The sequence below is a fragment of the Aquarana catesbeiana genome, linkage group LG03 (assembly GCF_042186555.1).
Source record: "Aquarana catesbeiana isolate 2022-GZ linkage group LG03, ASM4218655v1, whole genome shotgun sequence".
Classification (NCBI taxonomy): Eukaryota; Metazoa; Chordata; class Amphibia; order Anura; family Ranidae; genus Aquarana; species Aquarana catesbeiana.
Window position 1 is genome coordinate 104,672,507 of NC_133326.1, and position 27,687 is coordinate 104,700,193.

The 27,687-nt window shown below is 40.5% G+C and overlaps 1 protein-coding gene across 4 annotated transcripts in view; it reads right to left on the reverse strand.

Moving 5' to 3' along the window:
* The window catches only part of SHF (Src homology 2 domain containing F), a 389,714-nt gene that overhangs the window by 270,738 nt on the left and 91,289 nt on the right, over positions 1-27,687 (reverse strand). For all 4 annotated transcript variants that reach the window (XM_073618891.1, XM_073618890.1, XM_073618892.1 and 1 more), the window contains exon 2: positions 20,815-20,944. In XM_073618891.1, the coding sequence (XP_073474992.1) occupies positions 20,815-20,944 (130 nt within the window). The remainder of the gene's footprint in view (positions 1-20,814; positions 20,945-27,687) is intronic.

The window sequence follows — 27,687 nt, forward strand, 5'->3', positions numbered from 1 at the left end:
AGAATACTCCAAGTTACCTGACCAGCAGCTAGCTAAGTCTCTCAGCAGTGTTTGATTGCTCAGTTCCCAGTCTTACTGGTGGCGGGGGACTGATGCTGCATCCCCCTAGGAGAGTGTATGTTTTGGTTTTTATTTCCATAGGTCTCCATTAACAGACCAAGCTGCCCAGCAAAACTTAGTTAAAGGGTTGAGACAAACCATTTAAATGCTCAGAGGGATGCCTACAAATGGTTCAGCTTTTATATATGTAAACCCCCCCCCCCCCCCCCAATTGAAAAAAAAGAAAGTTGCTGTTCCTGCTTAAGGTTAGCTGAAGTTTTGGCTTTAATTTTGCAGTCAAGTCAAACTATATCTGCTAGTGCATCCAACACTACTATTTCCTCAGATTGACAATGTGGATGTCCAAAGATGCGCTCTGCTGCAAAGATGCTTCTGCTGCTCTTCCAGCAGATGGCAAAAAAAAAAATATAAATAAAAAAAAAAAAAAAAAACACAACAACACACACACACACACACGTGCAGGCCACCACATGAAGGGATGGCAGGCTGCAGTATATTACATTTTTGCTTTAGGGTTTAATATCTGTATCTGCAAATTATTATTTTACAGGATATTTGCAGTTCCCAACAATGTGTGCCGTACTTTACAAAAATAAAGAGACCATATAGTTTCAATGTAATTCAAGACAAGAAGTTTAGAAGGCTTGCAATCTAATGCATTCAGCCACCATTACTCATCTGTCAATGGTCAACGCAGCCCATGACATTTTATACCAAGCCTAGTGGTCCAGTCAACAATAAATGTTCTCTACTCCCCTGTCACTATTGATGAAAGGACTGCATGCAATACAAACATGGCACAACAAATCACGTTTCTGCAACATCAGCATCTGCCATATCAGGGAGGGACAAAAAAAAAAAAAAAAAAAAAAAAAAAAACATTTTTAGTTATTCCAACTTTTTCAGATAAAAAGAACCATAATACCCTTTTAACACCTTAACACCAATTATATTACATAAAAAGTAACAAAAGCAAGCTGAATATTGAACCAAAGTGAGCTTGTACACTGGGAACAATAAAGCAAAAAGCATGACTGCTCTTCCCTCTTACGCTATACCCCCACCGCTCTGGCTCAAGTTTGTAATTTATTTATAGATCATCTTGTCATTGGAGTGCTGTGCCTCGGTGACCTATACCGAGACAATAGACTACTGATGGAATGGATGTTTAGCCTACAAAAGCTACTGTTAATAATGCATTTGTCTATCGGGAATGTAAACATGGATTCCTTATCACCAAATCCTTACTCAAAATACTTTTTTTTTTTTTGGGTTAAAGACTTTCTATAAACCAGATGATAAAAAGGTTTCCAGGTTTAGGAAAGAAAAAAAAAAAATGTCTAAAATATTTGGATATAGTGGTGGATGCAGATAAAGGGCCATGCCCTAGTATGATGCACCTTATTATTTCCGCTCCAAGAAGACACCCTCTAGAGCAGTGGTCATCAACCCTGTCCTCAGGGCCCACTAACAGGCCAGGTTTGCAAGATAACTGAAATACATCACAGGTGAGATCATTTGCTGCTCAGTGATTGCAGTATTCTAGTCTGCATCTCCCCGAGGTAATACATAAAACCTGGCCTGTTAGTGGGCCCCGAGGACAGGGTTGATGACCACTGCTCTAGAGGAACACCGTAAGGTGCTACTCTACCTCCATCACTGAATGCCCAAAGCTTGACCTGTAATTATCTCTGAATTTATAGCAAATGGCTGTATACAATTAAGAGCTCTTGACACTGCCCTGTACCTGGACACAATAGATATTAAATGCTAGCAGCAAGCTCAGCAGACACATGTTACTTCATCTAAGCAGTGAAAGGATCGATATCCAGTTGCACTTTTCTTTGTGGCAGATTCCCAAAACACTGGTGCTGAGTAAACAATAGGTAAAGTTTAGAGCAGTAAACTCTTGGTATGTAGCCCTCTTTTGGGGGGTTGCAGTAAATAGCCCTTTCCCAAGCAGGATATTGCACTAATAGTAGTAAAGGTCTTGCAAGCTACCAAATCAAAGATCCCCTATCTTATAATAGTATGATGACAACTGCTAGCAATAATCATGTCCCATACTAACGTGTGAGAATCACAGAAAAATAAATCAATCATGTGCTGCGCTATCCCCTTAATGATCTGCTGAACTTGCAGCAAAAAAACAAAAAAAACAAAATTGTTAACTAAAATGTCTATAAATTCCAAGAATTATATATATATATATATATATATATATATATATATATATATATATATATATATTTGGAATTTATAGACATCATTTTAGTTAACAATTTTGTTTTTTTAGGTTTTTTGCTGCAAGTTCAGCAGATCATTAAGGGGATAGCGCAGCACATGATTGATTTATTTTTCTAGGATATTGCACTAAATCTGTAAGCAAATAAGAGAACCAGGACCTTTGCAAAGTGAAAGAGTGTGTTTGATAATAAAGTTGTCAGTGTCTCCACCCAGGACATTACCTCTATGACCAGAGAGAATTCACTTCCCAAGACATTAACACGTATTCAATTCAAAGTAATTGGCAGTAAAATAAACTACTCTAGCTAGAGTAACATTAACCATAAGTTACAGGTATATAGATGCACACCAGTATAAAAATATGATCTTTATACAATAAAAGATTAACGATAGAACATACATCCAATGTACAAATGGGCCCAACAAGAGTCCTCGTGGAATTGTGCACATATATTCAGGTATACATAGTTTTTAATAAGATACCTCCAGATGAATGTTGCCGCAAAAGCTTTTGAGGATGATCGCCGATGCAGCGTCAGTCTTGGTGATGGGATACCTGAAGACAAGATCAGCAGTGATTGAGAGATCCTGCAATCGCTGTCCAACCAGTCTGGAATGTGGCTTCTCACCAACAGAAACAAAGCAATGTGGCTCTAGAACTCAGCCAATCTAGTCTGTCTTAGCCCCCAGTAATTAGAGGCCATGCAACCAGGCCTCCAACTACCAATTGGCCATTGGATGCCTAACCTGGCTCTAGCCTATGCTTGCTAAAACTAGCTATAGAATCCCAGACCAGATGGGACATTACTAAAATAACAGTAGTTCAATATAAACTTCATTGAAATAGGTTCACCTAATATACTAAAAAGGCGATTTCTACATACATACAGTAGCACAGACCTAGCTATTTGGAACTTGTGAAATAACGTAACAGAGATACATCTGTCACAACAACTCAGATACACACTCAAAAAGATATGGACAGCTGCATTCAACCCATTGGAACATAGAAATGCTTGCGTAGTTATCGCTGCTTCTGGTCTGGGTGAAATACAGCAGCAGCTCCTGTGTGTGCATAAGGTCATGTGGCTCAGCTCTGTCTCTACTTCCCGGAAACTCTACTTTATAAAACATCACAATGTTCCGATCGGGGACTGGAAGTATCGGTTTATAACAAAGGCTATTTACAAATACAGACAGTAGAGGGCAATGGATGCCTACAGTTATTTAACGCCTTGATATCTCCAACATACAGTATAGTTTAACGTTGCATTATGTGTATGCTGAGGAAACATTTTACACTCGAGTTTGGAATGAAAAGCACACTGGTCATTTTGTGCCCTGATGTCACCGTTAGCTGTCCAGGCAGTCTAGCAATCAGGAAGAAACCAGTGTAGCTCCTGAACTTGTGATCACCATATCCAGTATTACATGGTGATCACATAGCTTTGGTAATTATTTAAATTCACTAAAAATGTTATTTATAATACTTAAATAATTCAGAGAAATATATTTATTAAAACACTACCACATAAAAGCTTTATTAGGTCCTTGTAAAAATACATTTAAATCTAATTATGCAAAGAACTATTGCAATGTTAATGAACACATACTGACACTCATAAATTTGGTCTGGGAATCTAGACTTCAATTAACTCTGGTCACTAGAGAGTTAAATAGTATATTTATGTCAATCCATATGCCAGACTTGCATGACAGAACTTTGATATGTGCATTAGAAAAAGAAAAACTATGCATCATCTGTAGAAAAGGACATCCTATGGTCAATCCAGAATTATTGCAGAAGAAAAGCTGCTAAATGAGGCGACTTCCAGAAACATTTGTTGACAGAAACCCAGAGGGGTAATTTTAGACTGCATCCTGAAAGAATTGTTGCATCATATATTAAACAAAATTACACAAAGAAAAAAACTATATAGCATTGAAATGTTGAAAGGGAAAAAAAAAAAAAAAAAAAAAAAATCTAAAAATCCTAAAAGCATAAAAAAAAGCAGTACACACCCATTCTAAGGCTTCAAAGGAACTAAAAAGAATAATAAACTGACGAGCGGGACAACCTTGTGGACCATACCTCTACCTTTCAACCCTTTTTCTTCTTTCTCTTTCCTTTTCTCCACCTTACGATTAAAGCTCATTATCAGAATGTATTTGACCTATATACACTCTACTTGTAAACAATATGTATAGTAGGTATAAATCATTTAAATACCTACAAAAGTAACTAAGGAAATGATGTATATCTTTAATTTAGGTTTACGTGAACCCAATGTTTAATATTTGAAATTTCATGATATTTACCTATATAAACCCTACTGTAAAACAATGAGCTTACTTTATAGATCCTTGTAAACTTACTTTATGTATCTTTATAACATTGTATACTCAATAAACTTCTTTTGACAAGGAAAAAAAGCAGTACAAAATATTCTACATGGCAGAACATCCAGATGGAAAAGCCATTGAAAAAGTGCCTAGAAAGACATATGAAGTCATAGAAAGCAGGCTGGCACCCACAACCCCTTAAAAACAAGAGCATATGAGGAATCAAAGGACAAATCTTTGCTCAGAAAAAGTTCAGATACAACAGTACAGCACTTAGTAAAATGCAATTATACTAAATGCGGACATGGTTTTTCTAATGAGATGGGCTCATTGGGCACTTCTGGAACCATATAGGAAATACCGGTATGTAGAGTTACCCACATGCTGAGCAGAGCCAATATAGGAGAAGGATTCAGTCTTCACTATAAAAAATAGTTACATTACTAAATCCCTTTAGTGGTAAATACTGATGTGACTCAGGTCATTTGCTACCCGATCCTTCTATTGATATATTCTTGAAAATAGTTGTCTTAGATTAAATATGAACATTGCAATATGTGGTTGTTACCTTCTGATGGCAAAGTCTCATTGACAGGTTAACCTGTAGAAAGATACCAAAGGCACCATGATGCTAAAGCTTGCATGGCACTGTTACATTTTTATGTCAACTACAATGTAAATTTAAAAATAAATTTTAAGCTACTGCTTACTACAATATCCCCTAAACAGTGCACATTTAGCAGATATTAACTTAACCTACAGGTAAGCTTTATTATAAGCTTGAAAACACAGAAAGCAAGCGCTAAAGCCAAGCTACCATATGGACACAATATGGGTAAGATCACGCAGGGCTGCTGTGAAAGATACACTTGGAGTAGTGGCAAAATAAAGTAAAAAAAGGTGAACAGCGCTCAGAACTCTCAGCGAAAATGGAACCAACCACAGAAAATCACCACCTCCTACAGAATCCTTAAAAGATGAAATCCTAGGTGTAAAAGGCTGCCAGTTGAACTTCAAAGTACCTCCTCTGCTTGCCACTTCCAGCAAAGTCTCCTCTCTACCTTGTACCACATACAACTTCCGCACCCATGTGTTAATGTGATTTTAAGAAAATATAAAGATAACTTACTAAAGTGTCACAATCCTGGCTACAAATGGTTTATAGACACCGTGTATTATGACTATATTATGACTATGGAGTTTAGAGCAGAACTCAAGGTAAAAAAAAAAAAAAAAAGTAAATGAATAAAAAGCCCTGCAAAAGTAAACAAAAAGATTAAAATAAAAAAAAAGAAAAAACAGAAAAACACATTGCAGCTCGTTTTGGAAATTCAGTCCAGTGCAGTCTTCCACACTAAATCTTTTTCACCACTAAAATGCCAGCAGCCATGTGTGTTAAATGTCTGCCCCCCTGGGAGTGCATTCTCATTTTCTTTTTGTTTTTTTAATATGGATAGATAGATACTGATAGAGAACATGCCAAGAAAAAATTTCTAATGCTGGACTTAATCTTCTAGACATCACAATCTGTTTCCAAAGTATTCATGCATGCAGTGAAATGAAAATGAAATCTCCACTATAAAAGTTCCTAAGAGTCAAACTCTCTGCAGATGAATAGGTCAGAGATGCAGCAAATTTGAAGTCTGATAGGAAAATGCAAATCTCAAAAAAATTAAAGGACAGTTGACAGCAGCTAAGCTGTATAGTCTGGCTATATCCATGCTGATCTCCAGCTGTTTCAGATGTATAGTTCGCTACAGGGATATAAAAAAAAAAAAACAAAAAAACAAAACACAACACCCAAAAACACACACACACACACACACACACACACACACACACACACATCATGCAGCTCAAAGGACAACAAAGAAAAAACCTTCTCTAAATGACAGATCTCCACTGATTTGTAAAAAAAGGGGCCGGGATCCTGGGTAGTATCGTTGACTAAACACAGTCATGAACATGCATGGCTAAGGGTTTTTTTTTTTTCTTTAAATCGTGTGGCTAGCCAAGAGGGGTCTGCCCTCCTGAACCCAACTAGGCAACCTAGGCCACATGCTCTCATCATTGGGAGGGTACCTTCCAAGGAGGTACAGCAAATCCTCCCTCTCTGCAAGGCACCTTTGTCCCTATGTTGATGGGGACTCGGGCTTCAACTTCCTTCACAAAGGATTTTTGAGGCTCCGGGGGGGTGGGGGGGCAGAGGGAATTATTGGAATCTGGAAGCCCCGTTTAGAATAAGGAGTTCCAGATAACTGGTTCCCCCCTAAGTGATTGAGCAAGGAGTACCCCTTGTTACTCATAATGAAAACATACAGTAAATAGTGTACACACTCACATACACACCATAAAAGACACAAAATATACAAAAATGTCTCAGAATGTAAATCCCAACATTCACTCATCCATCTATTCATGTCAGTCACCTTGGGTTCCTGACTGCCAACAATGTTGACCTGCCAACACAAAAATGTTGCCCTGCTACTACTTTTGTCACAAATGACCGTTCCCTAGCACCAATGCACTGCACCACTGAGTACAGCTGTAAGGATACCAAGTGATCTCATTGAGCAAATATTCCTGGGTAAGGGTCTTTGATAAACATATATGGGCATCCATAAATCTTTTTTTTTTTTTTTTTTAATTATTGATGTACGACCCTCTCCCCTAAACCACACCAGGTCACATGCACTCAACATTGGAGGGCACCTGTAAAAAGGGGGTACTTTACCCCCAAATTCAAAGGGACAAAGGTCACATCCTGTTCCCCAAAAAGGGATCTGGAGTGTGCAGGGATAAGGGGCTCCCAGATATCTTCCCCAGGGAAAGAGTAAGAAACCCCTTAAAAATGTAAATCGTAAATAAAAAAATAGAAACAATGTAAATCAGTGTCCAGCATGTTGTCCAGCAACGCAAATCCATATCAACTGCATTGAACGTTGCCCAACAATGTTGATGTACTACCATGATGTTGTTCACCTGCGAATACTCAGGTCACAAATGACAGGTCTCCTATGCTGCTGGAATGTGAACAGCATCGGAGAACTGGAGTGGAACCATATTTGGTCAACACCACCCACATCCCCAGCAGCTTGTTTACAATTTTAAACAGAAGCAGGTGAGGATCTCATTTAGAGGAAGATAGGGACTTCTGGCTACATATGGTGGAGGTTCGGGTGGGTTATGCTGTATGGACAAAACCCCATTAAAACAACAAAGTCAAAGTGATCTGAAGGACAACTTTAAGATCACTTCTGGCATAAGCAGAGTAGATGTGTTACTTATTTGCAGGGGTGATGCTAGGTCTGCAAAAGATCTAGGGCTAGAGCTCATAGCAGCGGTCACCAACCTTTTTGCAGGCCGAGGGGGGGCACGCCGGTGGTAAGCAATTTTTCGCAGGCAAAGGCTGGTGTTGGTGTTTCAATCATCATGGCACCGTGGTTGATATGGTGTCGGGGTGATCAAAGTGCATTGTTTCTATTGTTACATTCTAATATATAATAAAGTGGTTCAACTCACCATAATGCAGAATCAGTGGGAGCCCTGGGCGTATTACTTGCCATATCTCCTGCCAGCAGATGCATCATGTCACCTGCCACCATCTCCTGTCACCAGATGCAGCTTTTTAACTTGCTACCATCACCTGCCACTAGATGTGGATTGTCACTTGCCATGTTGCCTTCCACCAGATGTGGATTGTCACATCACCTGCTACCATTTGCAGATTGCCACGTCACCTGCCAGCATTTGCAGATTGTCACTTGCCACTAGATGTAGGTTGTCACTTGCCAATTGATGTGGATTGACACTTGCCATGCCAGCCAGTGCCACCAAATGTGCATTGTCGCTGCATTAGTGGCAGGCTGGCAGCACTGGTCCATTTAGTGAGGGCAGGAGAGCGGAGATGCGGGGCGGGCAGTGAGACATGATGTAATCTCTCTGCTCCCCGCCACTCATCGCTCCCACGTTGAAGTGGCCCGGCTGTGAGGGCGGAAGAGTGGTGGAGCGGGCGGAGAGAGATGATGATGTCATCTCTGCTCGTGTCTCTCCTCCACCACTAATGCAGCCCGAACGCCGCAGCCGCGACCCTGCGGCATACCTCCCAACTTTTGAACTTCAGAATGAGGGACATTTGAGGGAGGAAGCAACCGGCGGCACGCTACATGAACATGCTACACGCACTACAGCATAAGTGGGTGTGGTCAAACTTAACAGTGGGAGGGGCTTAACGGGCATGGTTAAACAAAGGTTAATGCAAAAGTTGACCATGCCCCCCCCCCCCACTACCACTTCCATTGCATGCCAAGATACTCCGAGCAGCTAAATAATCATTTCACGTCTTTATTTACGTCAAAATGTGGACATTTTGTCCAAAATCTTTTGACTACTCTGGAGCAGAGTTAGGCAACAGATCAATCTGAACAAAATGAAAAAGATAACTGGGGTTTGGCTCCCTTTTTTTTTAGAAATTACCCAGCAAGGCCTAAAATAGGGAAAAAAAATATATATTATATAATAAAACAAAATGTCACCGTTAAAATATAAACTTAGCCTACCATAAAAAGTGGACAGTGTCAGAATGGGAGTGAACGTTGTCAGAGCAGTGGACGGTGTCAGTAGGGCAGTGGACGGTGCCAGTAGGGCAGAAGCTGGAGGTAGGCAAGTGTACACGGACACAAATCCGTTTACATCTGCCGCTCCATAGAAGTGAATGGAGGGTCAGATTGGGTCCACCTGAAAAAAAAACAGACAGGCGGACCCGATTGGACTGATCGTATAAAAGGGGCCTAAGGCTGCTTTCACACTGATGCACTGTGGTTGACACACCGTGGGTGCAGCGCAGTGTACCTGAGGCTTTCCTGCAGGTTAGTTGCCATAGAATTCTACTATATACTGCAGGTGTGATGGATGCACACCTGCAGCAGGGCAGGCATGGCTGGCGGCGGCGGCTGCTGTCCTCCAGGGCGGGTATGGCTGCTGGCGGCGGCTGCTGTCCTCCAGGGCGGGTATGGCTGCTGGCGGCGGCTGCTGTCCTCCAGGGCGGGTATGGCTGCTGGCGGCGGCTGCTGTCCTCCAGGGCGGGTATGGCTGCTGGCGGCGGCTGCTGTCCTCCAGGGCGGGTATGGCTGCTGGCGGCGGCTGCTGTCCTCCAGGGTGGGTATGGCTGCTGGCGGCGGCTGCTGTCCTCCAGGGCGGGTATGGCTGCTGGCGGCGGCTGCTGTCCTCCAGGGCGGGTATGGCTGCTGGCGGCGGCTGCTGTCCTCTAGGGCGGGTATGGCTGCTGGCGGCGGCTGCTGTCCTCCAGGGTGGGTATGGCTGCTGGCGGCGGCTGCTGTCCTCCAGGGCGGGTATGGCTGCTGGCGGCGGCTGCTGTCCTCCAGGACGGGTATGGATGCTGGCGGCGGCTGCTGTCCTCCAGGGTGGGTATGGCTGCTGGCGGCGGCTGCTGTCCTCCAGGGCGGGTATGGCTGCTGGCGGCGGCTACTGTCCTCCAGGGCGGGTATGGCTGGCGGCTGCTGCTGTCCCCAAGGCAGTCATACCCACCCTGGGGGACAGCAAGCCAGCCAGGTATGGCCCGCGGGCCAGTGGCTAAGAACCCCTGACATAATGTGACAGGGAGGTGGAATGGGCCCCTGGAGCATGGGCCCAGCACTGTGTCATTATGTGCACAGGGATCCCACTGCTGCCTGCACACTACAAGTCCCAGCATGTTCAGAATGAATCCCTTTCACATGCTGGCTCCAGGGGGAATCCAGGGAAGTCTCAGTCCTCCTCCAGCCCTGTCAGTTTCCTGGACAGTAGAATGTACTCAGTCACTCCCATCCTGTGCCCTCACCATAAACATGCTTGCTTGTAGGATCGACTGCACCCGCTTAGAGAGCACTTCCCCCAGCCGGATCCCGCCCCATTATTGAGGACAGGTTGGGGTGAGAGGGAAATAACGAGGCCAGGAGAGATCAGCACGGAATGAATTGGAGCGAAAGGTGAGGGGAGGAGACCAGCGAGGAGGGCGTGGGACCAGCTCACGGATGGGGCGGGACCAACTCATGGAGGGGGCAGGACCAACTAGCGGATAGGGCAGGGTTAACTGGGAGGGGGCGGAGCCAACTCACAGAGGTGCATGGATAGGAAGAACAGGTAGTTGGGAGATAGCGTCATTCTAAGCAAGAGATCGGCCCCTTAGCAGATGACCCACCTCCTCCACTCAGCAGCTTTCCAACGGCACCTGTACAGGGGAGGGGAGTGGTCTGTCCTATAACATACTGGCCCCTCATGTGAGCCCTCTACCCACACACAGCAGTGACATAAAAACAAATGTAACAGGGAGCCACCCCCCCCCCCGAAGCATGGGCGGGGGTCACAGTTGGGCGGGGGGTCACAGTTGCAACTCCACACGCTACACCCAGGATCCTGACCCTCTGCAACTTTGTCCTGGCCAGCAATGTATGAATGCCGGCTCTGCACTGGTTGGATGAAAGAGGGGTGGGTCTGGGTAGCAGTCCCGCCCATACCCGACATCACACTCTCAATTTGACAGGTTAAGTCTTCCTTCCTGACTGCACAGTGTACATCCAGCTAGCTTGTCCACCAATCCCTGGCTGTGCTGGATGATCACACTGTTGCAGGTCCTACTGAGCCAGAACCTGCAGCAAGAGACTCGGGGCTCCAGCCTCAATAGCCACCCCCTGGTGACACCTATGCTTATTTGACCTATCATATTACAGGAGGCCAGGAACTCTCTCCTGATAAACCCACAGCTAAGCTCACCTGTATGCAAGATGGAGTGAAAAGCTACATAATTAAACTATCTGTGACATACACCAGTGGTCCTGAATGTAGTGTCTGTCAAATGACATTACTTTACCTACGGAGGTAAGCAACAAAACTTTGTTTGTAAGAGCTTACTGTACTTTAGGTAAATATAGTTGTAATGAATGAGGTTTTTAATTCGTATCAACTTATTGTAATGCTCTCTTGAATAGCACTCTTACTGCTATAAAAATGTTGAAACAAACTGTAAAGTAATACAGGAGAAGAGTATCCAGTGTGAAAAGAAATAGCATACATTTAAGAAGATTTACAATGATCTCCCCTGGGCCATTATACTATGTAGAGAGGTCACAGGTTGAGAAAGATGCTCCTTTAATCTGACAGTGGAGGCAGCCTGTAAGAGATAGATAAGAGAACACTGATCCAGCTTTAACCCTGGCAAGGTTAAATATGGACAAACTGTACCAGAGGCTCAAAAAGACACAGAATATATGAGATAGAACCATCACATGGAAAGAGATGATAAAAAAAAAAAAGAGAAATAAATATATATATATATATATATATATATATATATATATATATATATATATATATATATATATATATATATATATATATATATATATATATATCAGTGCCTTGAAATTTACCACAGTTTGTCATGTTACAACCAAAGACGTAAATGTATTTTATTGTGGCACATAATTATGAAATGGGAGGAAAATAAATGTTTTTCAAAATGAAAAATAAATAAATGTGAAAAAAGTGTGGCATGCATTTGTATTCAGCCCCCCTGAGTCAATATTTTGAAGAACCACCTTTCACTGCACTTACAGCTGCAAGTCTTTTGGGGGATGTCTCTACCAGCTTTGCACATCTAAAATGAAATTTTGGCCCATTTTGCAAAATAGCTCAAGCTCTGTCAGATTGGATGGAGAGCGTCTGAATATCAATTTTCAAACCTTGCCACAGATCCTCAACTGAATTTAGGTCTGGACTTTGACTGGGCCATTCTAACACATGAATATGCTTTTATCTAAACCATTCCATTGTAGCTCTGGCTGTCTGTTAGGTCATTGTCCTGCTGGAAGGTGAACCTTTGCCCCAGTCTCAAGGCTTTTGCAGACTCACAGGTTCTCTTAAGATTGCCCTGTATTTGGCTCCATCCATCTTCCCATCAACTCTGACCAGCTTCCCTGTCCTTGCTGAAGAAAAGCATCCCACAACATGCTGCCACCACCATGTTTCATGGTGGGGATGGTGTGTTCAGGATGATGTGCAGTGTTAGTTTTCCGCCACACAGCATTTTGCTTTTAGGCCAAAAAGTTCAATTTTGGTCTCATCTGACCAGAGCACCTTCTTCCACATGTTTGCTGTGTTCCCCACATGGCTTCTCGCAAACTGCGAACGGGATTTCTTATGGATTTTTTTTTTTTTTTTTAAACAATGGCTTTCTTCTTGCCACGCTTCCATAAAGGCCAGATTTGTGGCGTGCACGACTAATAGTTGTCCTGTGGACAGATTCTCCTGCTTGGGCTGTGGATCTCTGCAGCGTTAACATGGTCCTCCTGGCTGCTTCTCCGATTAAGGTTTACCTTGCCTGGCCTGTCAGTTTAGGTTGACTGCCATGTCTTGGTAGGTTTGCAGTTGTGCCATACTCTTTCCAGTTTTCAGATGACAGACTGAACAGTGCTCCTTGAGATGTTCAAAGATTGGGATATTTTTTATAACCTAACCCTGCTTTAAAAACTTCTACACAACTTTATCCCTCTGTCTGGTGTGTTCCTTGGCCTTTATGATGCCATTTGTTCACTAAGGTTCTCTAACAAACCTCTGAGGGCTTCACAGAACTGCTGTATTTATACTGAGATTAAATCACACACAGGTGGACTTTAACTAATTAGTTGACTTCTGAAGGCAATCAGTTCCACTAGATTTTACTTAGTGGTATCAGAGTAAAGGGGGCTGAATTCAAATGCACACCAAACTGTTCAGATATTTAAAAATAAAAAACATTTATCATTTACCTTCCACTTCACAATTATGTGCCACTTTGTGTCAGTCTATCACATAAAATCCGAACAAAACAAAAAAAAAAAAAAAAAACTTTAGGTTTTTGGTTGCAACATGACAAAATGTGGAAAATTTCAAGGCACTGTACACACACACACACACACACACACACACACACACACACACACGGTATTCGGTATATACATTTACACATATATGTACCTGACACTCCTGGCAAAAAAAACTGACTGCATTGTATTTTATATGGTCATTTGCGCCCATGTGCATTAAGCCTAAAGGGGCATTTAGGCAGGGCTTTTTGTTGTTCCAGCAATTAGAGGAAACCCAAGGTCCAGCTTTAAGAAAAAAAGGTTTAACATACCAAGCTATGGTTTACGCTGTGGTTCCCCTTTAAATGCGCCTTATTTATATTTCAGGCAATACCAGTAGCTGTTTCTAAGACATAGATTTAAATAAATATATTTCAAGAAGTAGAAGGTCAGAAATGACGCTGCTAACAATCATTTCACACATTCCACATGTGTGTGAATTTGGCAATTTACATGCACATATTCTATTAACAGGAAATATCGGATTATTCTTCACTCTCAAGTCCCAGGGGAAATCACACAGATCCCTGATGTCCACACATAACAGTGCGTGTGGTGAGGGAGTCTACCAAAGAGCAAATATTTTTTGTTAAAAATGTGTGGCATGGCTGGTATTTGAAAAAGATTAACAGAACATGTTTTGGTTTCACCCATACCATACAAAACAATATAGGGGTCCCTAGAAACAATCTCACAAATGCTGGTATTCGGCCAGTAACTGAAGAAAAGAAATACACACAGCTTTCATACTTAGACATGTTTATAACAGACAAAGGAAAGGAAACAGCAAGCAGATGCATAGGAGACCATTAATATGGTTGTTGATTTATATTAACAATGTTTTGAAATATTATAAAGACATGACACATGGGCATATTAAGAAAAAAATCTGAACTCCAAGCCACATTTGTGTGTGTGTGTGTGTGTGTGTGTGTGTGTGTGCGCGCGCGCGCGCGCGCGTGCGTGTGTGCGTGTATGTATGTATGTATGTATGTATATATATTTTTATTTATTTATTTATTTATTATGTATGTTATATAGGTTTTTTTTTTTTGTTTTGTTTTTTATCAAGGAAAAAAAAACCTTACTTTTTTTTTTTAAAGCCAGTTTTTTACTTTTGGTTGGAAAAAAATAAATAAAAATCAACGACATATTGACTTTGTACCAAAATGTATTCTATTAGGGTGGAGGAGGTCATCTGGATAAAAGTTCTGTCTGGTGCATTTCAGTCGCTTCTTTTAGGGCTCATTTGGACCAGGTGCGCTAATCTGCATTGATCAGCGCAGGCTCAAACCAAGGTCAGTGAATGAACAATTATTCTCATGTGGCCTGTTTATATCATACAAGCGCAATGGTGTGCGTTATGAAAATGGAGACCCTGAATTTTTATACAAGTTACAATGCACATCAGCGTGTTGCAACACATTGTGCTCAGCATTAAAATTTAATGGTTTTTGTTAACTTGCAATAAAGTTAAAAAGGAAATACTGTGATGCGTTGCAACAACAAAAGTGCAATGCACAACATACACCAGTGAGCGTACATTCTGCAGACCAAAATTCATACCCATTGGTGCGAGCGGGCCCTTAACCTATTACAAACCTGACAAAGCAATGCAGACTAAACACAGGTGATCGCTTTTGAGAGGAAAGGGAGGGTTCTCAAAAGTAAAAACAGATAAACGTATACATCTGTGATCGTTATGATTGGCTATCAAAAGGATCACAAGACAGAGCCACTTTGATTGGCTTGGTGCATTTTACTGTGATCTGAGCTATTTAATAAAAGCAGGATCATAGGCATTGGAAGCGTGCCTGGTGCCTCTGGTACCTGTAGTAAAGATGTTTTCATCAGAACAGTAGGTCTCCCAAATGGCCATTTTACTACAGGGTAAATATAGTGGGTGGTAAAAGCATATTAGCATTAATGCACCTCTACAAATGTAAAGCACCCTACCCCTCCCCCATTTAGCTTTGCTATTCAAGATTCAAATTGCAGATTGTCAATAACAGTCAGGGCAACAAATCAGTGCGATAGTGACGCACATTCTTTCAAGAATCAATACCAGTTACGGAAAAAAAAAAGACTTATTCTAATGAACGCATGTTCAAAAACGTGTAGAAAAGAAAAAAAATGAAGATATCCTAAAATATCAAAATCATGGCTATATTTTTGCTGCCACTTCATAACCCATCAAATTAGTTACTACTTGGTAAAACCTCAGTGTTCAGCAAGTGGCACATTCTGCTTTGCAAGGATCCAGGGATATTGTTAATTCCAAGCACAGCTGGTGGCCCCTCTCCATTCAGCTGAGTAACACTTTTTAGAGGTGACAGACTGCCCAATCAGAGAGTCAGTAAATGCTGAGGACATTCTAATAAGATGAAAATGGGCAGCAAAGGGAATTACCGGAATCTCAAAAGATATATTCAACTAATTGAAAGCTGAAATTTTATCCAGACTGCATAAACTAATTTGACAGAATAAAAGTACAGCATGCATTTCTCCTTCCCACTTTCTTGTTAAGCGCTCTGCATTGGATTTTTCTTCTTTTTTGCTTTTACAATTAAAAAAATTACATCTTTATGAGAATAATAAAATTACTGTTCAGTTGTTCCCCGTACCTATCTGAGTCAAAGCCAGCAGCTTGCATGGCTGGAAATATATTCCGTCTACAAGAGTCCCTAAAATATGTGATAGAAAACATGAGTAATATGCATGTTTTATGAAAGACACCACTGTTTTTCTTTTAGACGTGAATGTTACTTTTTATGTCAGGTGATCTAGGCAACTGGGCCAATATGGTTTACAAAGAGCATGTTAAAAAAATTACCAGGAAAACAGCTAAGCATACAGTACAAAAACGATTTTGTAGTTTTGACCTTTACTTTTTTTTACTTTTTTTGTTGTGGTGGTTGTGGTGGTGGTGGTGGTGGTGGCGGGGGGGGGGATACAGCACCAAACACGATTGGGTATTGGGAAACACCCCATTATACAACCGAGGCAGCTTCTGCTAAAAATCTTTCCTGCTTCGCCCCTCTCAAGGCCACAGGCAACTGTCCTGAGTGACTGTTTTCCTCTGAAGGTTAACAGCAGCTACTGCTATAGAAAAGAATTGCGACGCCCGCCCCCTTCCACCCTCTCGGCCATTCACGGAACTCATATTACTGTACTTCCACAATACATCACATCCGCGAATGTGCAGTGGAATACTGTAAATCAACTGCTTCACTTCCCATTTACAGAAGGCGGTGCAATGTGGGAGTATAGCAATACAAATTTGCTGGGCGTCAGAGGGGAAGTACGTTGTTCTTTTCTCTGTAGCAGCGATTGCTGTTAAACTTCACAGCGCTGGAAGACAGCAACTCAGGGCAGCAGCCTTCAGTTAAGGCGGACCTTCAGTAATTTTTTTCAACTTTCCATCTATTAAATCTTCTGCCCTTGTTGTTTTAACTTTGGATAGTAAAACTTTTTTTCTTCTGCCAGTAAATACCTTATACAGCCCACTTCCTGTTTGTCTGGTAAAAAGCCTAGGCTTATGACATCATGCACAGCTCTCTCTCACTCAGTTTGCCAGGAAGGGAGGAAAGATGATTTATAAGAGGGCCAATTAGAGCTGCTGGGCTGCAGAGCTGGAGGTGTGCCTTTGTGGGTCTGTGTAAATCCAGGAAGTGAACTGTACAACCAGACAGGTGATGCACATACATTTCTACTTCAGGTGTGTGCATCACCAAAACATTTTACCCTATTTTGGATAGAGTAGGGACCAGTTAACACCCTTGCCAGTTTAGATTTTCTGTAGCCCGTTGGGGGAGATTTCCCTTCACTTCTGGTCATGGATGAAATGGAAAGGGTAAGGGGAATTCCACTCAAACTGTAAAATTTTCAATTTCTCTTTATTTTCTGTTGTTGTGGTACTAACAAACAGTGAACAGGACATTCACAAAGGCTGATTCGCCCCAGTGGGACACATGCAATACAAACTTAACAGGGGGTTCTAAACCTTAGCAGCTACCAGAGGTTTTGGATATGACAAGAATGGCAAAAATTGCAAATTCATTGGCAGGTTAGGCAGTACACACATTTATATTTTAACTATAGTTAGCTGTTGAAATTTTAAAAGCAAAAAGGACATTTTGGTACATTATGCTGGAGCATCCTGTAGAGACATGTGACCTCTGATCCACAATCAGTAGCATGCAGGTTTAAAGCGAGGCTGGGGAAGAGTCTTAAAAGTGCACCTTTTCTTCAACTTTATTTTACTGCTGAAGGTCAGAAGAAAACACTCATCTTGCCATAACATATAACCCAGAATTAAAAAAAAAAAAATGGCATTATAATCTTAATGGTGTCTTCTGTATGCTGATAAGTCATGGTTATGCTGATAAGACAGACATTCTTTGTGATCTATGCCTTTGCGGCTCTAGCCACAAATTAAGTACTTATTCACTGAGTCACTGACAACACTATATAATTGTCCAATTGAACAGTTTGACAGTTTTCAAATTGAGATAATCAAATTACTCCTAAGTTGTTGCCACAGTTTTGTAGTCCAGGGTTGGAGGAATCATGCTTGGTCAACTACCAGTGTTAGTCTATTTATGTGCGCTGTTATATTTTTCATTTATTGTGTCATTAAATATTTATTCCCCCTTATGTGACTTGGTACATTTTTGAAGGATTTATTGCTTATAATCAAAAAAGTTAGTGCATCAATTAAATGCATATTCATGAACTATTTGATAATATATTTTGTAGCTGCTGAGCACAATCTTGGTTTGTCATCTTCTTCATTAGGTATTTATCAGATGGGTACATATTTGTAATTAGGATTTAACACATTTTTTTGTGGTGGAATTAGTAAGTATTTAATGGTTTAAGAAGTTTAACTTTCACAATCATGTAACTGGTAACTTATTCCATACCATAAAATGATTTTCTTCATATTTGGCACAGAGTAAATACAGTGCTCAGAAGGATAATTTTGCTATATAGTAGAAATATTTTAAATTCTTCACACAGGTTAGCGTGTGTTCATGTATGCAGTAGCTGGTTTATTAAGTGGTGTGCAGCTGTCTTGTGGTATTCTCTGGGAATTGAAGCAAACTTGTCTCTATCCTGCAAATGAAAGAGCCATGTTCAGCGTCTATGTTAAAGATGTATGCCCACTTGCTGACATCTTGGTTGTGACATCTTCAACTGTGTGCAGGCTGGAAATCAACCATGCATATATTGTCTTCTCTTAGAGTTAGGTTCCTTGTAATCCAAAGTATCTTGATCATGTGGGCTTAGCTAGTTACAAGCAGTGTAGCAAGTTCATAACACCTATGTCAAACTCATCCTTTCATAACATTTTTACCATGGAGGAACCCTGGAAATCCTTTTCAGGTCTCAAGGAACCCCTTCTAAAAAAAAAAATATTATATCCACCTCAGGATACATTACATGCACTTATGGCATTTTATGTCCAGAGTGGATTTTTTAACACTACCCTTCTCTAAACAACATTTTTGTAACAATCCGGAAATTAAACATTTATAACTGGTAGAAAAACACAGACAGTGAAAATTGTAGCATCCCTGTACTTTAATGGTCAGTGGTAGTGGGGCCCTCTTTCAAGGATAGTAAGTTACAAGGGCCCCCTTACATTGGTGATCAGTGGGAGAATGGCATTCTTACACCGATAGTCAGTGGTAGAAGAACGCCCATATATTTGTCATCAGTGGGAGAATACCCCTTAATAACGTCAGTCAGAGGTGCTCCTTTACATTAGCGGTCAGGGGGACAGGAGCCCTTTTACACTGGAGGGCAGCAGAAGAATGTCCTCACATTAGTGGTCAATGTATTGCTCTAAACATTAGTGGTCAATAAAAGAATGCTTGGTTCCATTTGTTCCATTGGGAACCAGATGGAATAACCCTTACATTAGTGGCCAGTGTAGTTCCCTCATCCCATGCTCACCTTCAGGACTTCTCCAGAGCCTCCCCCATTTTCTGGAATGCTCTACCCCAATCCGTTCGATTTTCTCCTACTTTATCCACTTTCAGACGATCCCTGAAAACTCATCTCTTCAGAGAAGCCTATCTGGCCCCCACCTAACAACTGTACATTTATCTTCTCAATCAGCACATCACCCATAGTTATTACCTCTTGTATCTCTTGACCTTCCCTCTTAGATTGTAAGCTAAGGAGCAGGGCCCTCTGATTCCTACTGTATCAAATTGTATTGTATTTGTACTGTCTACCCTCAAGTTGTAAAGCACTACGTAAACTGTTGGCGCTATATAAATACTGTATAATAATAATAATAATAATAGTTCCCACTTACATTAATAGTCATGAGGTGGGTTAGTGGTAGAAGAGCCCCTTACACTGAAAATTAGTAGGAAGAATGACCCTCTTGCAGACAGCTAAATAAAAAAAAATGTGAGAATATGCTCAATTGGCCCCACACTGCTGTCTCTGCCCTATGGCATAGGTGGAAGCACAAAACGGGTACTGTCAAGGAAGAAAATTAGCCCACTGCTCAAGGAACCACTAGCAATCTCTAGGACTCAATGCAACCCTGGTTCAAAAAGGCTGGTTTACTGTATATCATTAACACCACTTTAATGTAAAATCTCCATGCACGTAGGCACCAAATCCTACCTTCTCTATAGGAATATACAGATCAATGAATCAAACAGACAGCCACTATGTAAGAACTGGCAAAATGACTTAAAGATTTTCACAAAGTTGGTTAACGCCAATTAAAATAAAGGATAGCCACCTCATTCTGTAAACAAAATAAATTTTAACACCTCATTACATTATGTGCCATCTTTAAAAAAAAAAATCATCCTTGAAATTTGAAAGCTTTATTCTACACACAATTTGATGTATAAATATAAAATGGCACAGAGGATCAACAAGCCATTAATAATTTAAACTATTTATTCTAGATATTCGTTTACAAGAATAAAGCTTTTAACCTTGTACTTCATCCTAAATTCATGTGATAAATGGAAACTATGCATATTAGAACTATTTCACAGACAGGCTTACATTTTCTATGCTAAATAAATTACAACAAGATTAAAGAAAGCATTTTTTTCCCGCAGCATTTTCCTTTGATCAAAGGCATAGAAGAAAAGATTTACTGGCCTTTCCAAACTGTTTTGTATTACCTCTGCTGGAGCCAAATATCCTGTAACTACAATGGTCCTTTATTACATATGTATTAGGATTTAACATACTATTTGTAGGACAGATTTGTAGTTCTCACCTGCCATCATTTTTTGAGCTTCATAGGGTTCCATGTAGCCATCATTCTCGGTTATGGTTTCTGCTGTTGCCTGGTTCCCTGGACCCTGTTTGGCATCAAAAGGGTCTGCATAGTCTTCAACAATGATTACCTATGGGAATATTATGACAAAACAATTTAAGATACTGCATTTATTTATAAACCACATGCTTAAATACACAAGTTAAGTAAAACATGAATCACAGATCTTACTTAGCCATTCCCTAAAACCCAAGTTCAAATGATATTAAGAACCAACAGAAATGTTCTTCCCAGAAAGATGAGGTGTATAAGAATCTAATAGGTAAACTGTCTAAGGATTGATGGTAAAAAAAAAAAAAAAAAAAACTTAGATTGGCATCTTAGCGAACGCAATATACAGGATATGGGAAATGCAAAAATCTCATACACACACACACACACACACACACACACACACATTGAGCTGGCTAGACTGGTGTCTATCAACCTTCCCACATATGTAACTAAAGCAAGGCAAACATAATGCATATTTCTTTTCTGCAACCACGGTTCCAGAAAAGAATTTGGCTCAATTTCCCATCAACACAGTGTTGACAGGGGAAGGAAGTCACCCCTGCCGGGAAAAGGCAGTGATTATTGCTAGCAGCTATTTCAGCACCCTAGCTATAATCGCATGCAAGATCCGGCAGGCTGGTTTCACCGAAGTTGATCGACTTGGTACATTCAGCCTGCCCATACATGGTTCGAATCTTGGCCAATTCCTGCTGATCGGCCAAGATTCAAATGGTCTATGGCCAGCCTAAGTCTATTTCATAATGCAGAGAAAATGGATGTAGATCAGAAGAGCTTCTGACATTTTCTTTATATTTTCTATATACTTGTTCCTGGTCTATGAATCAAAAAGCATGCTTTTTTCCAGCCCCTCTGTCCCCGTATTAAAAATAAATACATACAATGTGCTCATGTCCTACATAACCTCCCTATGCTTCAACATTGTCTCCAGCTTCCTACTATGTCCATTGCTGCCTGATTTACAGCCATTGCTAATCCAACTATTACCTGTGAGTCCAGCCTGTCATTGGCAAACACAACCAAGGCTCATGATAATTTTGAAACAAGTGGCACTCACACACCATTACATGAGCACTGCTCAGTCAAGGCAGAATTCCTGTAGACAGTAGACACCTCAAGTCGATAACATTTTTATCCACAATCTTTTGGAAATAGAGACATGCTGGAATTGAGATGCAGGCCAAAGCTTGAAATACTGCTGCAGTACAATTACAGGCCGTGTGAGCATTCCTGCCATGCACACATGCGTGTTGCAACCAAGGGCATTTTAAAACCTTCTCTCAGAACAACTGCTCCCAGTGGCCATTTAAAGTTCTTCTAAAGGCAGAAGGTTTATCATCTTAATGCATTAGGATAAAAAACCTTCTGTGTGCCCCCTAATACTTACCCGACTCCAACCTAGATCCAGCGATGTTTCACAAGAGGTTCGGTTGTCTGGGACTCCCTCTCCTTATTGGCTGAGACAGCAGCAGGGTGCCATTGGCTCTCATTTCTGTCAAAGTGAGTGAGCCAATGAGGAGAGAGAGAGAGAGAGAGAGAGAGAGAGAGAGAGAGAGAGAGAGAGAGAGAGAGAGAGAGAGAGAGAGAGAGAGAGAGAGAGAGAGAGAGAGAGAGAGAGAGAGAGAGAGAGAGAGAGAGAGAGAGAGAGAGAGAGATAGATATAGAGATAGATATAGAGATATATAGAGAGAGAGATAGATATAGAGATATATAGAGAGAGAGATAGATATAGAGATATATAGAGAGAGAGATAGATATAGATATAGAGAGAGAGATAGATATAGATATAGAGAGAGAGATAGATATAGATATAGATAGAGAGAGAGAGATAGATATAGATATAGAGAGAGAGAGAGAGAGAGGGAGAGAGAGAGAGAGAGAGAGAGAGAGAGAGAGAAGAGAGGGCGGAGCCGTGTATGAATGGACACACAGAGCAGCGGCTCGGCTCAGGTGCCCCCATAGCAAGCTGGTTGATGTGGGGGCACTCAGCAGGAGAGAGGCTGGAATAGATCACCTATGTAAGCATGGCTGGAATAGATCACCTATGTAAACTCAAATCTTCGAGTCCTTGGAAGAGCCAAAACATAGTTCCGGATTCAAGACTTCAACAGCCTTATTTTTCTATAGTTAACCATCATATGCATGATTGCCATTACAACAATTGAATAAAGCCTCATGCGCACAGCCAGTTAGGGATATTAAATGCCTGGATCAGTGTATTTCTGTGGCAGGTACAGCCTGGTGTTCAGATCAGATCAGCAGCAGACAGTAAGCCAGTACAAATCAGTGACAATGCAGTTAGGGACAGATATGCTCCCCTGGAAGCAAACACTCTGCACCAGGGGTGAACATTAATCCCTAACCACAGGTAATCACTCCGTCTGTGATTACATGCGAACAGCTGCAGACAGAGTCAGCTGGTCGTTGATCTGTACAGGCTTCCTGTACGCAGCTAATTGGGAACACCTGGCTGTACCTGCTGTAGAAATACAATGATCTGGTGTACAGCCCCAATCTTCTGTGAGCATACAAAAGGGAGGACATTTGCTAAATTGTGTACGTAAAGGATGCTTTCAGCTATAAGACTAAAGTATTGCATAGACTGTTATGTATTCCATAGAATTAAGAAGTTAAGATTCTTTCTAGAGTTCTGCCTTATTCACTATGTTTAGGACATACAACCTGTGTTCTATCCCTGCTATGGACCCAATTATGGATTTACAACCATAAAATAAACTTGCTGCAGGATGGTGGTTGAGATCAGGTTGATATTGAACCTTGCGTACACATAAAATCAGCTCCATGTTGCTTCCTCTCTTTCTTTCGCTGTTGAGAAAGTTTAGGGCTGATTGTGTATAAAAACACAAACACAGGCAGCATTTACACTTGTGATCACAGTGATTGGATCACAACAATCACGAGTTAGGGAGCACCACTCTGATAGACTCTTTCATTCCCATGTGGTTTCCTTTCCTTCCTTCTCTGTGAGAGGAAGGGCTGGTTGTTTAAATACTTGTAGTCACTGATTGGTTCACCACAATCACAAGGTACAGAGCTCCATTCTCATTGGCTCTTTAAATTTCACCTGTGATCTGTGCTGCCCAATGACAGCATGGTCAATGGAATGGGCCTGGCCACATTCTAAGCAAGAATGTTTTTAAATGTCCACAGAGCATCAGCTTTCCCAACTGTCTGTTTTGGTGGTTAAGGAAAAACAAAGAAAAACCAAAACACAGAAAAAAAAAAAGCAACAAACATTTACATGTTCTCATAACAAGACCTAATGCTGGCTATAAACAGTCTTGACAGTGGATACATCAGATTTGAGCATGTTATAATTCAGCAGTATTAAGGTTCAGTGGGAGATAAGTGAAGCAGAGCAATGAAATCGGTAGAGATGGTTGAATAAATCTTTTGGCATGTAAAAATGTTTTTTACAATCAGTTCAGAAAAATAATCCTTTAAAAATCGGCAGCATAACTCACAGCTTTGGCTTACTATACTTATGACAACAGGCAGTTCTAATATCTGTCTTCACTGGTAAAATTTTCTTGCCAATGGACAGCTTTGAGTCCATCAACTTTGTGAAGAGGTCTAAGAGCTGACAGCTGAATTGGTGAACAGGCAAATATAAAACACCAATTTTTTGCAACGCTGTATGCATTATTACAACTGTAAAATTATTTATTTTTTCCTCATTTCTACCGGTGAGGTAAAGCTTTACAATAGATGCAACTTCTTCCTGGTTATGCTACAAATTGACATGATGCTGCCTGTGCTGACATGCACTGGCAGTACAAAAGAATCACATCCCTGCTAGTTGGACATAGGTGATGATGCTAAATTATTCCCAGCTAGCAGGTTGAAGTGAAAAGGTGACAAAGTCAAAATTCTGAACCACCAAATAACTTACCTGCCTGGCTGGGTGGTGTGGCAGATGAGTGTAAATCACAAGACTGGCGGAACGGAAATTATATTTGTGCATGTAAAACAGTAGACATAATAACTTTAAAATGTGTATTTATCCCTTTTCCTGGAGTACCATTTTAAGCTGTCAAGGCAGTGGCTAGAGAAGATCTAAAATATTAGATTATAATATTATAATAAATGTAAAATATATATTATAATGTATGTTAAATATTATAATAATGTATGTTAAATATATATTATAATAAATGTTCAAATCCATGAAGAAATCCAGCATAAAGTTCATTATTTGTTTCTCAGTGATGGTAAACAATTGAACACCGAAAGTGCACCTTCCACCCAGAAAAAAAAAAAAAAAAAAAAAAAAATGTGAAAGGACATGGAGCTGCAGTCAGACAGACAAGAAGTTGAAGGAAAAACTTCCGGAGAGATCGGACTTAGGAGCAAGAAACAAAGAGCAGCCACCTGTGTTGATACTTCCATCATCCCATTTTTACCCAAAGGACAGATTGTACGTATTACACCAATCCACACTTTACTAGGCTCCTATAACATGTAGTCTAGTCATCTGGCAAGGGCACAGCCTTTTTTTTTTTTTTTTTCACGATGGAAGGTGCACTTTCGGTGTACAATTGTTTACCATCACTGAGACACGAACATTTAGGAACTTTATTTATGTTGGATTTCTTCACGTATTTGAATATTTTAGAAGTTCTCATGGACTTATTACTGTATACATAAATTTGTATTTTGGTTTCATCACCTCCTATTTTAGCACGGCAATTCTGTTTTTTTTATTTTTTTATGCACAAATGTTCTGGTTGTGTAATTGCCAGCTGCTGTTTTGATTACGTAATTTTTCACCTGCGCAATTTCTATCCACATTTGTACAGTAGCTAGAGAAGCCCCTCAACATTTCTACCCCAGAGAAACCCTTGAAATATTTTTTTTACCCAGTCTATTGTGGTCTTCAGGACCTTTAGTACAGGAGTTGGTGAAATGTAGCATGTTAATAGGTCAATCACTTTGGCGTCTCTATAAAAAGCTAAATATCAGCTGATCTCTAAATTTTCTCTATGGTCCTCATTCTTGGGAGACCCAAGATTTGTAACATTTATTTTCAAGACCTAATGACTTTCATTGATGGGGGTCTCATGCAGTAACCAACCTTTCACATTTCCAAGGGGGTTGCTCATTTATATCCATCTCACAACTCCAACAATTGAACGCTACCCCCCCCCCCCCACTGAATTTTACCATTTACAAATAAGGCATTTTTTCATCACACATGCACTATCCCCTCCAGACTCCTATACTATGAATGAAAATATATGTCAGATGTGCCCTCGTGGGAGGGGATGGATTTCGTCCCTATATTTTATTCCTACTTCAGATACCACCTCCCCTACATAGTTAGATGGGAAGAGGAGCTTGGTGAGCAATTCAGAGCAGGAGTGGGATACCATGTGGACCAATCTTAGGAAGTGTACCTGATTGTTGTCAATACAATATACAACACTTGAATTATTAACTAGTTGGCATTTTACCCCGCTTAATCTTTTAAATTTTCTATTATTTATACTCAAGTTCCATCTCATGGTTTCTGTGGCTGCTCTCAAGCTGGGTCATTTTTGCATACGTTTTGGATCTGTGAGAACGGATACAATTATGTCGAAGGAACTAATGATTCACAATTCAATATCCTGTTTGGATGCAAAATGGGATCCATTTTTTTTAGAGTTCTTTTCGACCAAGAGTGAAAGCTTCAAATATAACAACATTTATTAGGAAGAAGTTGAAAGTCTAGCTAATACACAATCATCTATCGTCTTACACCAAGGAAGAAAATATTAGGTTGAAATACAGTATTTCCATGAAGGAATACAGGGTATATTCCTCAATACAGTAATCTGCACACATATTTAGTTACAAGTAAAAGGGCATTCCTTTCCCATAACTACCCATCCTTACCAAAGTTCCTTTCAGCTTGCTGGTCTATCAGAAAGAGAGCGATACCTCCCCCTTGGCTCTGAGTATATCAAACCAGGCTAATGTCTCATTGGTTGGCCTAGCTTGGATCATGATTGGAGGGCTTACTCCACAAGTCGCCCCCCTTTCATGCAAATCCTTGTGACTATGTTGGCCAAGTGTGTTAATTGCATTTCCCCAGGAAGTTAGGTCCAATGCATATCCCAGCATGGCATCTTTTGAAAGGAGTAGGTGTAAAACAATGGAATTGGCTTTCCATTGTTTATATATACAAGCCTTGGCCCACATTCTCTGCTCTTAGCAAAAGCTTAAATTAAACCCTTTTTAGCCCGGCTTTCATAGATGCCAGCTAAAATATATTCATTGTTACAATATTTTACAGTTATTAATGGAGATTTCACATTAACTCATAAGGCAACACTATCTACCTTCAAAAAAGCGATATTTAGTTATTCTGTAGTAGGCTTTCTAGATACCAGAAAATAAACGTAGCATGGAGGTAGGTCAAGTATGTTTATTCAATTTGATCTTGTGTGCGCACTTGAACTTACTTAATCTCTTTACTGGGCTTTAAAAGTGCTTTATTGTTAACTTTATTTTTATACTCATTTTTTTTTCTTCTTTTGTATTCTTTATAGATGGCTTATTGGATGCAACAGATGTGCACTTTCTATTGCTAACTTTATTGAACTATTTTGGACGTATCCTTTGTATGCTGGATTTTGCTCTCATTTCACCACTTTTTGCAATAAAAGTTTGTAAACAAAAAAGAAATCATTTTTCAAGTCTTGAGGAACCCTTGCTAAAATCAATCCATAGATGTCCAGTGTGAAAAATGTCCCTTACATTGATGGCTACTGGGAAGAATGCCTTCCTTACAGTGAT